The 17,343-nt window shown below is 35.8% G+C and overlaps 1 protein-coding gene across 4 annotated transcripts in view; it reads right to left on the bottom strand.

Moving 5' to 3' along the window:
• Positions 1–17,343, bottom strand: part of Ascc3 (activating signal cointegrator 1 complex subunit 3) — a 302,434-nt gene that overhangs the window by 90,871 nt on the left and 194,220 nt on the right. For all 4 annotated transcript variants that reach the window (XM_041653682.1, XM_041653681.1, XM_041653683.1 and 1 more), the window contains 3 exons: positions 6,589–6,726; positions 6,384–6,504; positions 5,287–5,419 (listed from right to left, as the gene is read on the bottom strand). In XM_041653682.1, the coding sequence (XP_041509616.1) occupies positions 5,287–5,419; positions 6,384–6,504; positions 6,589–6,726 (392 nt within the window). The remainder of the gene's footprint in view (positions 1–5,286; positions 5,420–6,383; positions 6,505–6,588; positions 6,727–17,343) is intronic.

The following is a 17,343-nucleotide window of genomic DNA, read 5'->3' as shown; positions in this document are numbered from 1 at the left end:
ATGGAAAAATAAAACATAGGCTGGCAGGAAGGAAGCTAGAAACTTACAGAGAAAGAAGATGTGACTCAAGAGAGGAGGCTTGTTGAATGAAATGAAGAACATAAGAAGTGCTGGAGTAAAGACTAAAGGGAACTTGTGAGACAGAGATGATAGGCGGAGGCAAAGACATTTCCTCTATTCACCCAGTGAACACTAAGTGCTTGAAAGAATAGGAAAGTTTCGTAGAATATAAAAAGGTGATCAGATGTGTTGAAAGATTGGGAAAGAACATGCTAATTTTAGTTTCTTATGTATAATATAAAAAACAAGCAATGTCCAAAAAGGGCTAAATAATTACAAAGAGAATCATATGCAAGTATTCAAATTAACTTTTGTAAAGGACATGAATAGATCAGAAAAACTGAATGTAAAAAATATTCTCTATGACAAGCTCAATTTATTGTGGCAGAGTGAAAGTGGTTACAGTCTGCATGAAGAGTACCGGCAATCTCCACTGGAGGGCTGACTATAATCTAGCAATTCCCTTTTTTCATCACAGTCTGATAGAGAAACATCTGTATGTAAGATTAGAAAGGCAAAATGCTTCACTGTCACAGTATACACAAGAGGAGGAAACTGTGGGGCTAGAGAGACGGCACAGCTGTTATGAGTAGTGCAGAGGACCAGAGCTCAGTTACTGGTACCCATACTGCAACTCCAGTTCTAGGGGATCTGATGCCCTCTTCTGGCCTCCTTTAGTATGGTAGGCATGTTGGTGCCCTTACATACATGCAAGCAAAACATTCATACATATTAAAAAAAATCCTTTAGAAGAGAAAATTGGATTGCTAAATGTGCAATAGAGAACTGAATTAGCTATGGAATATTTTATGACATAAAATATTAGTAATGGGCCGGGCGGTGGTGGCGCACGCCTTTAATCCCAGCACTCGGGAGGCAGAGGCAGGCGGATCTCTGTGAGTTCGAGGCCAGCCTGGTCTACAAGAGCTAGTTCCAGGACAGGAACCAAAAGCTACGGAGAAACCCTGTCTCGAAAAATAAAATAAAAAAAAAAAAAAAAAAAAAAAAAAAAAAAAAATATTAGTAATGGTCATAGCACAAGAAAAAAATAACCTTTTTACTATACAATGCTCAGAGTAAATTAGTTTTGTGATAAATGGGTATGTTAAATCAAATTCTTTAAAAATACATATGAGATGGTCATATGACATTTATCATTTGTTTTTGTGGCGAATAAGATTCACTTATTTTCAGAAACAGTTTTTGTATTTACAGGGTAAAGTGTATTTGTGTATGTATACATATATATGTATCTATATATCTATATAATGATATATATATATATATATATATAGTGATGTTTCGTTTTGGATTTCTGTATTCATTCAAAAGATACACAGGTCTATGAAGTTCTTAAGATGATTTCTTAATGAATTTTAGCATCTAAGTTATTCTGACTCCATAAAACAAACTAGAAATTTATTCCTAATGTTTCTCCCCCCCCCTCTCTCTCTCCGCTCTTACTATGTAGTCTAGTCATGGATAATCTGGAATACGCTATGTAGACATAGATTTTTCTCAAATCTGTTTCCTAAGTGCTAGGATGAAAAGTATGCACCACCACACCCTGCAATTCCTACCTTTTCTATCACTAGGAGAAAGCTCATTAATGGCTGGCATTATTCCTTCTATAGTACAAAGAATTCAACAGTAAAGTATCTGCATCATATGATTTCATTTTGAAAAAAGTTCTGCATTCTGAATTCAACTGCTTTGACATATCTGGTACTGATGACTTATATTCTCTTTTTTATTGTGCCAGTTTTAGTAATTTTTAAAATAAATTTTATTCTTTGAGCTAAGGTGTAAAATTTATTTTTATAAAGTTGTTCATAATATTTTATCTTTTTAATATTTATGATGTTTTTCTAATCCTGGTATTTAGATATAAACATATAAAATTTCTTCATCTTTGGAAAACATAATCAAATAAGCAAACAGTAGAGCCTTGTGGTATAATTCAGTGATCTAAGCTTCTAGGGGGAGGGGTGTTTAGCTGGAGGTTTCACCCCAGCTCCTGGCATAAGCTCCCTCCCCTGGGAGCTGCATCAGTCCAAACTCCATCTCCGAGAAACCCCACCAAACGGTGTCCCCTCCACAGGGGGGGTCAAGAAAGCCCACCAAATCGTTAACTCCTCCCCAGGGAAGGTTGGGACCACTCCCACAGGCTATTTAAACTGCCCCCGTCCAGAGAATGAACATGAGGTCTCCATGTTTTCCCAGGGCCACTCAGGAGCACTCCATTAAACATGGGCATCTTTATTTTGGTCTGATTGGGATTATTTATGTTGGCAAAGAGATTTGGCGTTTTAAGAAAATACTTAACATTTGGAGGGCCCACTGAGACGCCAAGCCAGGTAGACTAAATCTTTCCCCCACAGGAAAATCTTTGGGCGTCTTGTACTGAGCAGCTAATGGCAAGCACTGCTTCTAGGTTGGTGCTTTCCAAGGACTAAGAGAGACTTGGGATTGCCTGCATAGCTAAAAAAGCTGTCTCATTTCTGCTCATTTATCCCTCTTAGATCTGTCTAATGGCATTTGATAACTTAAGGTACTGGTAGCTCGTTATTTCATTTGTTAAGTTTCCTGCTAAAATACAGACAGGTGTGCTTCTTTAACAGACTTCATAATCCAGGACTAACAGGTTTCAGGTGTATCTTCAGAGGCTCCAAGTTTCCAGTTCCTTTTAACCTAAAGCAATAGCCTTTTGCTATGGCAGCAAGATGTAAATGTGTTCCAGTTGTCTTACAGACACCTACAGGTTCCTGGGAAAAAGTTCTGCTGCTGGATCAAAAATCAGGTCTGGTAAAAACTAACAGTCTCCATAGCCTACTTTAACTCCACCTATTTTCAAACATATTTAACAGATCACTCCTGCTGTCTGGGCTAAGACAAATTTACTAAGCGCTCTCCAGACAACACCAACACGTGTACCAGCTTCTGGGACTTCACCATTGGTATCAACTCTCCTGGATCAAGGACACCTACCAACTAAAATCTGGTTTTATCTGCTATTGTGTCCCACTTATACATCTGAGCCTCACCATTCTTTCTGGCAGTCAATGACTCTTCCCATGACTAGCCCATTCATAGGGCCAATAATAACTCACTCTCTCTCTCTCTCTCTCTCTCTCTCTCTCTATATATATATATATATATATATATATATATATATATTTTTTTTTTCTCCTAGCCACCTGCCTTCTCATGTCCCTCCAAGAAACAGCTGCCTGATATCTCCAGGATGAGAGTAACAAGGAAGCCACTCCAGCCACACCTCTGGCTAAGTGTGAGCCCATCAAATCCCAGATCTCCCCTTCCCACATCACCCCAAGCCCGCAGGAAGCAGCCAGACTTGAGCTGGTGCCCCTTTATCCAAGGAGTCTAAACTTTTGGTTAAGGGGCTTCATCTCAGCTCGTTGGCACACCTTTATCGAAAAAGTCTGGAATGTTTGGTCAAAAGCATCACATCAGTTCCCTAACACCCCTTTATACAAAATGTCCAGATTGTTTGGCTGGGGGCTTCACCCCAGCTCCTGGCATAAGCTCCCTCCCCTGGGAGCTGCCTCAGTCCAAACTCCACCTCCGAGAAAGCCCACCAAATGGTATCCCCCCCCCACAGGGAGACAGGGAGGGTCAAGAAAGCCCACCAAATCATTAACTCTTCCCCAGAGAAGGTTGGGACCACTCCCACAGGCTATTTAAACTGCCTCCGCCCAGAGAATGAACATGTGGTCTCCAGGTTTTGTGGGGTCTTTGCCTCTCCATGTTTTCCCAGGGTCACTCAGGAGCACTCCATTAAACATAAGCAACTTTAATTTTGTCTGGTTCAGTCTGAGTGGGATTATTTATGTCGGTGGAGAGGTTTGGTGTCTTAAGAAAATACTTAACAAGAGGGACCGAGGCATGGAACCTGCAAGTTCAATGCCTGACTGGGGTACTGAGTAAGTCCAAGGTCCAACTGGGTAACTTAATAAAACCCTATCTCAAAATGAAAAGCAAAAAAGGGGGCAGTGATATATATATAGTGGTAGGGTCTACCATGCCTCAGGCCCTAGGTTCAGTCGCGAAGATCACACACATATAAAAGCCAAAACAAGCAAACAAATACAGCCCAACATTTGGGACTGCTAAGGTCTTTAATAAATGTTTATTCTTATTTTAATATATATTATTATTTTCAAATGTTGTATGTCTAAGTGGGGGCTGGTGATTGTGAATGTAGTGCACTCGGAGGCCAGAAGAGAATATGGACTCCAGCAGAGCTGGAGTTACATGTAGAGGGAACAGAATTTTTGTATTACATGATCAGCAATATAAACTGTTAATTACATGCCTCCTTATTGTGGACTCTATTGCAAAATACCAAGGAAAATACAAATTCTTCAGAAAAGTAATGTAGTACTGAATGCTTTCCTCACAACAGATATTGGTTGCAAGAATTATTGATCTTATCCCTACAAATACAAATGAGCAAGTTAAAATTGCTATCACTCCCATTTATACACAGTGAAAAGTGAAAGGAACTGCTCAAAGTCAAGCAATTTAGTGGCAGAGCTCAGAATTCAACCTGGGTCACCTGGGCCAGAGCAATGGTTCAGCCATACAACAAAGTTTCCCTTAAAATAATAATAACAGCTTGTATGTTGTCTCACATTGTAAAGTTATGTTATGAGCATTACTAATTGTTTTTTAGTAAGACATAACTAGGACAAAAAAATACCCAAACAAAATTTGAGAAAAAAAAAGAAAGAAAAAGCAACCATTAAGTCTGTTTTGTGTTGGCCAACTACTCCTAGGCACAAGGTCTACCCCAAAGTGTGGATTTTATACAGTGTTACTCCACTGGGAAAAACTGATTTTCCCTTTCCCAAGAGATCAATTGCAAATAGCTTCTTTGTTAGAGCTTTTTACTTTACTTTGATATTTTTTGTTTTACCTTTTTTAATATTTATGATGTTTTTCTAATCTATGGATTTTTGTTTTTTTGTTCTTTTTTCGTTTCTTTTGAGACAGATGGAGATAGGGAAGAGGAGAAGGAAAGGGAGATTGCATGAACATGAAGTTGGGTTAGTAGGGAGATATAATCTGGGAAGAGCTGGGGTTGAGAAAAAATATGATCAAAATATATTGTATGACAAACTTATATTCAATTGAAAAGAAATATAACTAGAAAAACACAAATTCATTATGAAATGAAACCCATTAGTTTAAGACCAAACTTACCTTGATTCAACTGGGAAAGGTTCATAAAGAAATTTTTTATAAAAGTCTTTTTTTATATCATGAACAAGAATTACAGCTTTGCCCTGGTCATCGAACTGAGGTCTCCCAGCTCTTCCCATCATCTGCAGCACATCTATGAAAGAGAAAATAAGAGACACCCTGCAGTGACATTGAGCACAAAGTAAAGTTACCGATCAGGTCACACTTCTAACAACAAAGGCTAATAGTTAATAGGATATTTTAAGAAAATGTGTGCTTCTCTGATCATCTATTACAGTCTTTAACATATACATATGTCTCTGTTTATATACATAATATAATCACATATATATGATATATTCAAAATTTACATTAAATAAGCAATTGTGATTAAGACTAAACTCTTAAAATGGCAGTTTACACTATTTGTGAAATGAAGTTCTCTTAAGTTACATGATTTAAGATGCTATTTAACAATATTGATAGTGTAGGGTCTGTGGAGATGGCTCAGTGGATAAAGCACTTCTGCACAAGTGTGAGGACAGGAGTTGAAAACTCAGTACTGATATCAAAGCCAGAAGGGTATGGTAGCTTCTCTGTATCCTAGCACATGGGAGACAGAGACGGGTTCCCAAGACAAACTGGTATCAACCTCTGGCCTCCACCTGCATGTACACACACAGTGCTGTGCCCGTCCACATGTGCGTTCACACACATTGTGAGCATGCATATATACATACATCCACACAAACTGTGTAGTGTGTGTGTGAGCGTGCATATATACATACATCCACACCAACTGTGTAGTGATTCTATCTAAAAACTATTTAGTTTTTGAAATCTATTAATTATAGTTCTTAATCAAAACTTATTGTCTCTAATAGTTATTAACCAGTACTTTTATGAATTTGAAATCACTAACTATGGTTTTGATTATTAATGAATTGGGCAAGAAATAAAAAAGTTCAATATTTACTGAAGCATTTATACTAAAAACAAAGACTTCTTAACGTGATTATTATATACATGAGATGAGTTCTCAAAATTTAATTTATATAAACCTAAATTGCTAAAGATGAAAGACAAGTTGAATATATCTTTGAACTAAGAAAAATTACCTGTAATGGGAAAATCCACATAACGTCTTGTTTTTCCATCATAATATTCAGTTCCTTTAATAATTACTAAGTGAGCTGGAAAGTTTACACCCCATGCTAATGTGCTTGTAGCAATAAGAACCTAAAAGATAAACATAATGCTTTATAGCTAAATAAAATGAAACTTCTATGTCACTTTTAAATATGTGTTCAAGGGAAAAGGTACCTGGACTTTACAGTTCACAAACAGTTCTTCTACAGTTTTTCGGTCTCTTTCATGTAGCCCAGCATGATGCATTCCTATCCCAAAAGCTAGAGTCAGCTTCAGGTTGGAATCTCGTATTGTCCCAATGATGTTCTCCATCTGCCAATGCAACGACAAGTCTAAGATGTAGGTGCATCAGCTTCAAAATACTCATGCATTTCAATTATGTTAGATTGACATACCTTTTGTTTTTTGTTTTTGCATTTTTTCTGCCTTTAATGACATTATATGGCCATAAATACATAATCCATTTACTGCTTTCATTAAAGCTGGGTAAACAGAAAAGAATTCCTTCTTGGTAAAAACATATTTTTCATACTACCCATTTTAGTAATATTAAACAATAGAAAAATACATGATGATAAATAGAAATTATTCTTAATGATTATAGAATATTTAAAAGGATTTAAGGTTGTCTAAAAAGGTTCAGGATCATTATAATAAAAAGACACTTATCTTTTCAGATCTGAGTCTAAACTTGAGAAAATGCAAAAACAAAAAGAATCTGATATAATTCTAACAGAAAGTATTTACCACAACAAAGTTTAATACTAAACTTAGGGCTCATTAAGTCACATGACTGACTCCGCTTCTTTATCTGTAAATTAGAAATAATAATAAGAGTAATCGTATGTACGTATTTAAATCCTTCCATTAAAGTCATGTAATAAGTAACTAGCCTTATCTGAAAATTTGCCAATGGATAAAAACAGTTTGAAGATGCTTGGAGGAGGTCTATTCCAAACTTTTCTGCCAGAAAAGTTGCTAACTATAATCATATCAGAGCCTGAAAAAATTTTAATCGCTAAAAAGACTACTTTGTTTATTTCTTATTGCTTTGATCAGTAGCTAAAAGCCTTTCATATCTCCTGGTTGCTTCTTTGGGGGTGAATTACCATTTTACTTTAATTGATGTGACATCTCTCTTTTGCTTACCAGTGTAATATAACCAGTATACATGCGGATGGGTAACAACCTTTCTTTGCCCATAAACATCCTTATCTAGTTTTTCAAACATCATTTTATTTATTATTTAAAATAACTTGACAGACCAAATGTTTCAAAGTATTCACTTATGTTTTATTACCTAGAATTTTTCTTAAGCACCTACAAAATATACATTTGCCTACTATTTAACTCCTGTTGTAGTTTTAATTTGTACCTAAACAATTATATATCCTTTATTTGCTTTAAAATTATGGTTAAAATCCAAAGTGTTTCTTCTTCTATCAATTTAACTGGAAATGATGGCTATGTGATTTCTTGTTTCAAAGTTAAACTATACAATTTATTTCTTATTTAAAGTTTTTTTAATATATTAAAAATGTTCACATATTCTAGCTTTTTATTTTTATAGAGTTTATGTCTAAAGCTTCCCTTATTTCAGTTAAATTTCATACATCTATCTACATGTTTTTTGGAACACATTTAATATATATTCTTTAAATGTTCTATTCATCTCCACTGTACACTGGATATAATGAATTCAACATAAATTTGATGGCAATGGCAGAAAATTTTATTTGCTTATAAAATTTATTCCTTATAAAGAACTAAACAGAAAATCCAATCTCCTCTTCTTAGTGGTCTTCTGCTTGTCCTTAAAGCAGAGAGTAACCTCAGGGACAGCATAGGAAGTTTTTCCCTTTATGAGCATTCAACATCACACCCTTAAAAGGCTATTCCATTTTAGTTATTTCTATAGCCTTATCAACACATGCCATTAGTACTCAATACTGGAGGGAGAACTTGAAAAAAGATCACGGACAATTTTATATGCTTGAAGTAGAAATACAAATAAATAATACTGTCTTCAGATCTCATTTATTTTTTTTCCTCCTGACAACTTCTATCATGCTCAACTAGAATACATTTCCTCTTCCGGGTATGCATAAAGTAAACATCTCAAAATCTCCAATTAAAGGAACTTTATGCAGTTGTTACATTTTAGAAAAAAATACACAAGTCCTTATTATCCATGCAAGGAATAACTGCTTGCATTTATATTCCTTTTGTTTTCATAATTAAAAAAATCTTATAAGATTTTAGAATGTGGGAACAAGCTGTCTTGTACTAATAATACATAAAAAGAAGGTAATGTTTAATAGTAAAATTAATTTATAGAAAATGATAAATTAAGTAGACAATACTTTGAATATCACACATATTAGAAACGTTATTTGTAAACTTTCACTGTTAGTTGTAGTGTATTAAAAGTTCATTCTGTTTTCTAATACATAACAGCTTTTGCCTTTATCTGTGAACATAAGAAGTAAACTTCTCTGAAATTTACTATATATATGTACACTTGATGGAGGAGGGTCATCTTTCTATCTGTTGATTTCATTGGTTAAGCAATAAAGAAACTGCTTGGCCCTCATAGGTTAAAACATAGGTGGGTGGAGTAAACAGAACAGAATGCTGGGAGAAAGAAGCTGAGTCAAGGAGTCGCCATGATTCTCCCACTCCAGACAGACGTAGGCTAGAATCTCCCTGGTAAGCGCACCTCGTGGTGCTACATAGATTAATAGAAATGGGCTAAGAGGCTGAAACTAAGGGGCCAAGCAGTGTTTAAAAGAATACAGTTTCCGTGTAATTATGTCGGGGCATAAGCTAAAGCTAGCCATGCAGGCCACTCTGTTGTAATAATTGGAGCGGCGGGGCTGTGTCCCCGGCACCCCTGCCGCCTGCATGGCTAGCTCTAGCTTATGCCCTGAAATAATTACACGGAAAACTGTTTCTTTTAAACACCGCTTGGCCCATTATATCTAGCCTTTTCTTGGCTAACTCTCGCACCTGGACTAGCCCATTTCTTATAATCTGTGTAGCCCACGAGCTGGCTTACCAGGAATGATCTTAACCTGCGTCTGCAGTTTCTTTATTGCTTAACCAATGAAATCAACAGATAGAAAGATGACCCTCCTCCATCATACACTGTCTTCAATGAAATTAGCATAAGAAAGTTCTTATTGTCTAATAAATTATTTCTGAGCCAGCTGCACTGCATAAGGTATTTCCAATTTATATTGATTCACTGATGCTTTTAAACTTAAAATTACTTTTAGATTTTTCAGTTTTATAAACAAAGCAAGTACATATGAATTGTGTAATTCAGGATGTCCCATGACAATCATACCTCAAAAGTAATGTGCCATTTGCCATTCAAAAACTAAAACACCTTGTGACAGGAGATTTGGAGGAAGAGGAGCTATTTCTCACTCTCCTCACCTCTCAGTCACATAAATCAATGCATTAAAAAGAAAGCTTTGCCTATCCAAGCTGGCAATCCCTGAAATCCTCAAGAGGACAATCACAAAAACAACTTCATTTATTACACAGTTTCTAAGGATGAATCTGAATTTTCTGAACAACATAAGAAAAAATTATAGATGCTAATTAGTAAAATAAAATACTACTAAAGTAGCCCAAAGGAATTAAAAAATACATTTTATTGAATTATATGTACTTGTTACTGTTTTTAAACTGAGTTTAATTTTGATCAAATTATTTTAAGTCAAGCAAAAAAAATTGGGAAATTTTCAGGTAGTAAAAGCTGAACCTTTTAATAGATAATTCTTTAGTACTTTCTATTTGTCTCCTGTTGTGCTATCAATTTATAAAGCTTATCATAGATTATTCTTTATACAATGCAGCAGTGTTAACATCACACTTAGTTTATTTATACAACTTAGTATGTTTTAAATTAAAAAGTTTCATTGATTTTGAAATCAATATAGTAACCTTTCTCAACTTTGATTCAATGAAGTAAGATTCTCAACAAGTATGGGTTATCATCTCAATTTCTCCAAGGATATGTAGTACGACTCCACCTAGACATATGGCACATTATTTACTACATAAAAATGGATACCATAGCACTGAAAGGGTTAATTGTTGGTAATACGGGTGCTACATGACTAACTACAACAATGAAAACAATAGGAAGTTTCAATTCTGATGTATGGTTGGTTTAATAAATATTTGCTGTAATGCATTGGTATTTTTCCAATAAACAACCTTTGAAATATATCAGACCACCTAATAGTTAAACAAAAAATATTTGAAATTGCACATAAAAGAGAAACAGATCTATATGCTTTCGAGTGATCTGTTTAAGGGGTGGGAGAAGAGACACATATGTAAGTTGTTGAACCATTTACTTTAACTTAATAGAATTTTTTATATTTTAAATTTATTATACTCAAAAAGCTTTTGTAGAGAGATAGGATTCCATTTAAGTAGATACATTACTCTGAGCCTAAAGTACATTCCAGTCAGAATATAATTCAGCAAGTTGATGACAATGCTGGCTCCAAAAGAAAGGAGACCAGATTGGACAAGAATGAGCTAACAGACTGTGCAGCCCAGTTCTGTCCCTTTGAGTGTGATATATGGTTTCAAGATGCTAAAATCCCATAGCTTCTCAAAGCATATCTGCTGTGCTGGTTTTCCCATTTTCACAGAATCCTCATTATCAGAACTCTGTACTCTTTTTCAAAGCATGTCAGACTCAGACCATATGCCACTGAATAATGCTTATCAGTGGTCTAAACTGTTCAACAGAAGATACACTAAGCAGAAGAATCATGAAAGTTACAAAGACTTCTAAAAACAGGAGTCAATCAACCACACTAATACAGATGTTAAATGAAGTTTAAATATTTTCTTGTAATTGCAAAGTATTAATTTCTTAACCTGTTTCTCTATGATAAAAACCCCACAGATGGAAGAGGATAAATTAACAATGAAGAATAGACATAGAACATTTTATTGATATGTTAACAGAAATTCTAGAAAGTTATTCAAAATAAAGGTTTCTAAAATTTCCCAATACTACAAATTATTTTTTCCTACCTTCTCTAAATGTCAATCATACTGTAAAAGATTTGCCATATAGTGACATATTAATTTTAAGCATATACATATGTGATTAAGGAAATAAATCTGCCCGAGGGAGAAGCTTAGCAATACAGCACCTGCTTTTCACATATAAACCCATGGGTTCCATTTTTAGTAATGCTGATTAAAAAAAAATTACATGAGAAATAAACACAAATTCACACAAAAGTGTGAACTACAAATAAGTAAATACACACCTAAACAATAAATAAAATCTAAACAATAAGAGATATGCTACATTTTCCAAATACATAGAATACCATTTAAAATTACTTTTTCCTTGCCTAATTCTTACTTATTATAATATACAAATGGAATCTCAAGGTAAGATATTAACATACTTTCCTCACTCACATTTCTAAGTTAATTCCTTATACCACTAGCAGAAAATCCTTCTAAAAACACTTCATATTTACTTTTGTACATAGTTTTGATGCTTATTTCCATTTTTAGAGAGTTTTGATTCTAATACATTGGAGAATATGTCCATATATTGGGGTGCTTTTCAAATGCAGAACAGACTGAGCTGAAAATGAATATTACAGAGTTATCTTTTTAAAGTAGCACAATTACATTTTATTAATATGAATTAAATCATGATATGATAACCAGAAGGGCATAAAAAAAGGTCAAAGTTCACCTTATAGCTTTCAGCAGACTTGGCCTATTTATTTGGCATACTCAGTGTTGCATAACCATGATACTACAAATGTTGAGTATCTAATTTTAGGATGTCTGCAGATTCCAATTGGGCACCCTAATCTGTAATGTTCCTAAGGTGATACTTTCTAAGCACAGGCACAATCCGTAACAGTTACCATGCTAAAAAATACATTATTTTTAAGGATCTGATATGTTCTTAATGTATTTACTTATCACAGCAGTCCCGTGAAGACAGTTGTTACCATTCCTTTTACATGTGAAAATTTGAGGCCTATCAGCCACGTAGTATACTGAGATCGTATAACTAATGGTAGACAGTCAGTCATGATCCCAGCACTGCTGGATGTAGTTTATGCCTTCCAGCACAGTGCCCCATATATTACTACATGAATGAAAGACCACTTACAGTTACAATGTTCACTAGATCTCATTGTTCCAGACTGTATGCAGAAAACAGGCTAAGATTTGATACAATGAGTAATTATCATTCACACACTGGAAAAATCTACTCAGATGATTTGCAAATATTCTTTAGTATTTAAATATCTCTATACCTATGCCTAAAATAGAAGAACATCTCAATTATCTTGCTCTATAAACTAAAACCAAATGCCATCTCTTTCAACTTCTTCATGATTGTGAAATGGCATAGTCTTGTCAATTTCTTGTTCTTGTAGCTATTGTTTTTTTTTATACATTTTTCCCTCTTCAAAGTTTTTTCATCTTATCTAAGGTTAATATGTTGCTAATAAGCCTACTTACTGTAAATATTGCAAGTTAAAACAAACAAACAAAACAGACCAAGTTTGCTACCCTGTGTTTGGGTACAACTTATCACTTGCTGCATCACCCAAAGTAATCAATCTTTCTGCTCTAGTTTTTACACCTGGAAAACTGGGATGAGAAATATGTTCTACAAATTTATGACTAGATTTGGTAATAGATCCTTTAAACAACTATTAAGTACTCCATGCATGTTACTAATTAAAGCAAAGAGAAACAGATTGTCTTCTGTTGTTTAAGGAATGAAAACTGATGATCCCAATCACACCGGTATCCCATGAGTCCCAACTAGACCCAAATATTCAATGCTTAGCAAATTCACAGAGGTCTGTTTTCCACACCATTTTAAGACATTTCACATCATAAGCATTTCCATAGTTTTTAAGAGGGTTGAGGCATGGTTTATCAAAGAATGGGTGCAGGGTTGGGGAGTATGTGGTGTTTCCAGATACTCCTAAAGCTGACATGGGAAGAAAGACCGTTAGCATGAGGGTACCCTGCACTAAGCACAGTAAGATCCTTGTCAGAGTGAAAATAAAAATGGGCCAAGAATTCATGTCGGTGGTAGAAACTTGTTACATTGATTATTAGTCATGTTGCTAGGACAAAATGCCTGACCAAACAAGCTTAAGGAAGGGAATGTTTATTTTGGCTTGCAATGAAAGTCCATCATGGTAGGGAAGGCATGGCAGTCAGTGAGAAGCAACTGGTCACACTGTATTCAAGATTAGGAGACAGAGACCAATGAATGCTATCATTCAGCTAGCTGGTTCCTTATTCAATGAAACCCATGAGATAGTGCAATTCCAATTGATGGCAGGTTATCTAGATAATCAGCACACCTGTTCAGACTGTGAGAGGCCTGAAGTTTGGTACTATGTAGCACAAACAAAACAAAACCCAGAAAGCAACCAGAGTAAGATTTATTCATGAGTTATTAAATGTTTTGTGAATTACTTTGAAGTAGCAAAGTTAGCAACCTTTTAAAGTTTTGTATAATTTAGGAAGGTTTTTAGCCCATTAATCTGAATTAGCAAGATTTAACTAAACTGTTTTATTTCTCATTTTTGTTTTTATATTGTCTCCACCCGTATCCATTGCCTGGCTTGCTCCAGTCAGAGAGATACTTCTTTTCCTACTTTTGATCTTTGGAACAAGCATAAATTAACTGGCTCCTTTGATTACTTTAGGTATGTAGATCTTATTTAACAGCACATAGAAAGAAATGGGCAGTTATGGAGATATAGTAAAAATTAGAGAGTTAAGAAAGGAATGTAAATATAATCTTTTTTTAAAGATTTATTTATTTATTATGTATACAACGTTCATTCCATGTATGCTTACATGCCAGAAGAGGGCACCAGATCTCATTATAGATGGCTGTGAGCCACCATGTGGTTGCTGGGAATTGAAGTCAGGACCTCTGGAAGAGCAGTCAGTGCTCTTAGCCTCTGAGCCATCTCTCCAGCCCCTGTAAATATAATCTTAACAAAAGCCTAATCTTTTCCCAGAATTCTGCTACCTGCTGAGAGAAGAAAGAAAAGCAATATACAACCAGAGAATTCAGAAGCAAGGGCTTTCTCCTGCTTTTGTACCTTTTGTACCCTTTAGTGCTGATTGGTAAGCACCCAGAGCTATCACAGTCCTGTTGCATGTGGGACTACATGGTTGAACACCTGAGGGAACACGATTTAGCGAACCTTCTTAGTGCCAAATCAAAACCTACTAAGCTGTGGTTCATTCCATTTCTCCGCACTCCTCTCATTTACTCTATAACCAGTTCCAAACTGGCTTCTGTTCATAACAGATTGCTCCTTGCCAAGTTCACTCACAGGGCCTCCAAGTGTTAAATGACACTGGGAGCTTCTCTGTCATACCATGAATTCCCTTCATCACTTCATGTAATCGGGCACTTTCTCCTGCACTGGTCTCTGTCTACTGGCATCTTATCACCTTTGACAGTTTCACGTTTCCTATCTCACTTCAAAACAAGTGAGTCCCTTGTGTGCCTCTTCTTCACACTGCCCAAGGCTGTTATATGAACTCACTTGGGCATGAAGTCTGCTTGTACACAGACATGTCCAACTCCGTATGTTCACATCTGAAGTAGATTTGACAGACCTCTTACATTTAATCACTTTGTAATTTCCACTTGAAAGTCTTAGGCATACCAAAAAACATGTCAAATATAACTTTTAAGTTCAAATACCCTTCTTCCTTTATCCCATTCTTTATTTCTCAGAATTTCTTTTGCTGTTTCATTACGTAGCATTATTATGATTTAACAACCAGAATGCCATTCTTGATTACTTTTTCTATCTTTCATCTATCACAAAGTCTTATTATTAAAACTAAATATATCTTTCTGTTGCCACCGCCACCAAGGTATTAGGAGGCCTTACACCACCATCCCTACTAAGTTCTATGTTATTGTTCCAGAATTAACAAAATGTTCTCAAAAAGTGAAAGAAAGATCTGTCGAAATGGCTTAGTGGCTAAAGAATGTGCTACTCAAGTAAATGGATTGGCGTTTGGATTCCCAGAACCTATGTATACAGACTGGCTGGCCATGACAAATCACTTGTAATTTCATCCTCAGAAGGTGGAGATACAAATCCCCAGAGCAAGCTGCCATATTGGTGAGCTCTAGGTTTGACTGAGAGACCCTCCCTCAATGAATAAAGTCAGAGAGCATTTTAGGATGATTCTTGGCACCAATTTTGGGCCTCTATATGCACATATATTCAAACACATGCAAAAATGTGAATACATACACCAGAAAAACAGAAAAAATGTAAAAAAACATATATATGTAATTGGTGTTCCTTATACCCTCTATTATCATGAACTGCTGCTGCCTTAGCTATGTGCTTGGTTTGCTCCCTGTCCTTTCCAACAGTGCTCAGAGTCTATCTTGTCAGAGGCCCTTCTGCCTTGATTACTGTGTAATATCCAATAATGAACATTCTCATCTCCCATGCTTATTATTTTTCCTATGAGAATCACCATACATTAACTTATTTGCTTGTTATCATTTATCCCCACTGGAATGTTAATTAGTAAAATCCAGGAATTTTACGAGACACAAAACTACAAAAGCACTGACCTTATAAACAATTGCCCCTCCACAGTATTTAAAACAAAAGTTAACCAACTTACTGGTGTGTCTGTAGCTTTGCACAAACTTCCTATCAGTAGTCTTTCTGACCTGTACCATTATTACTGGCATAATGGGAAGCAATTGTGATTTTGATTTACACTTGATAATTAGTGATACTGAACATTTTTCTAAATCTGGCACATATATGTTTTCTTGAGAAATGTGTTTAAACCCACTGACCATTTTTATTGGGCTGTTTGCTGTTTTAATCCTCAGTTCTTTTTCTTAGTTTTGAAAATCATATTCTGGACAGTAATCCCATGTTAGAGGTATACATTGCAAATACTTTCTGTTAATCTGTAAGGCTATCTCTATATTCTGCTGAGTTTTCTTTATTGTGCCTTTAAGCAATTTTGGATTAGCACAAATAAGAGAGAGGTATGAAAAAGCTGTCCTTTCTCTAATGTGTCTTTTCTGTTGTTCAATAGCCTCTTAGCTTCCTACAAGCTGTGACACAGGTATGTCATCCTACTTTCTCTCCTTCCCAATTCCTTCCTCTCTGTGTTGCTTTTCTGATATTGAGGATAATCTAGAGCCTCAGAAATCCTATGTGCATTAGTTCTGTCCTTCTTTCTTTCCTCCCTTCCTTCCTCTTCACTTTCTTTTTCTACATGGGTCTTGCTATGTAGCCTTGGCTGGCCTAGAACTTGCTATGTAGATCAGGCTGGCCTTGAACTCACAGAGTTTGCCTGTATTTGCCTCCTGAGTGCTGGAATTAAAGGCATATGCCACCACACCGAGCTTCCTAAACCTTACCACCTTTGTCAAGAAACAAATGGTTTATGCATCAGAGTGTCCAGGCTCTTTACTCTACGGTCAGCTTTTAATGCCAATATTATGCTTATCACTACAACTTTGAATTGATGAAGGAAGGTCATTGGTTAAATAAACTGCCTTGGCCCTGATAGGTAAAAACATAGGTGGGTGGAGTAAACAGAACAAAATGCTGGGAGGAAGAGGAAGTGAGGTCAGAAATCATGCAGCTCCTCTCAGAGCCAGATGCCATGAAGCAAGCTGCCAGGTAAGACATGCTGAATATTTCCCGATAAGACTGATGCTATTCAGATTATTAGAGATGGGTTGATTGGGATGTGAGAATTAGCCTGTAAGGGCTAGAGTTAATGGGCCAAGCAGTGTTTAAATGAATACAGTTTGTGTTTTGTTATTTCGGGGCATAAGCTAGCAGGCGGCCAGGGTACTGGGGACGCAGC

This window comes from Microtus oregoni, unplaced genomic scaffold (genome assembly GCF_018167655.1).
Source record: "Microtus oregoni isolate MIOR12 unplaced genomic scaffold, Mior012 000006F_ref0000085, whole genome shotgun sequence".
NCBI classification, from domain to species: Eukaryota; Metazoa; Chordata; class Mammalia; order Rodentia; family Cricetidae; genus Microtus; species Microtus oregoni.
This window is presented reverse-complemented; position numbering and strand designations above follow the sequence as displayed.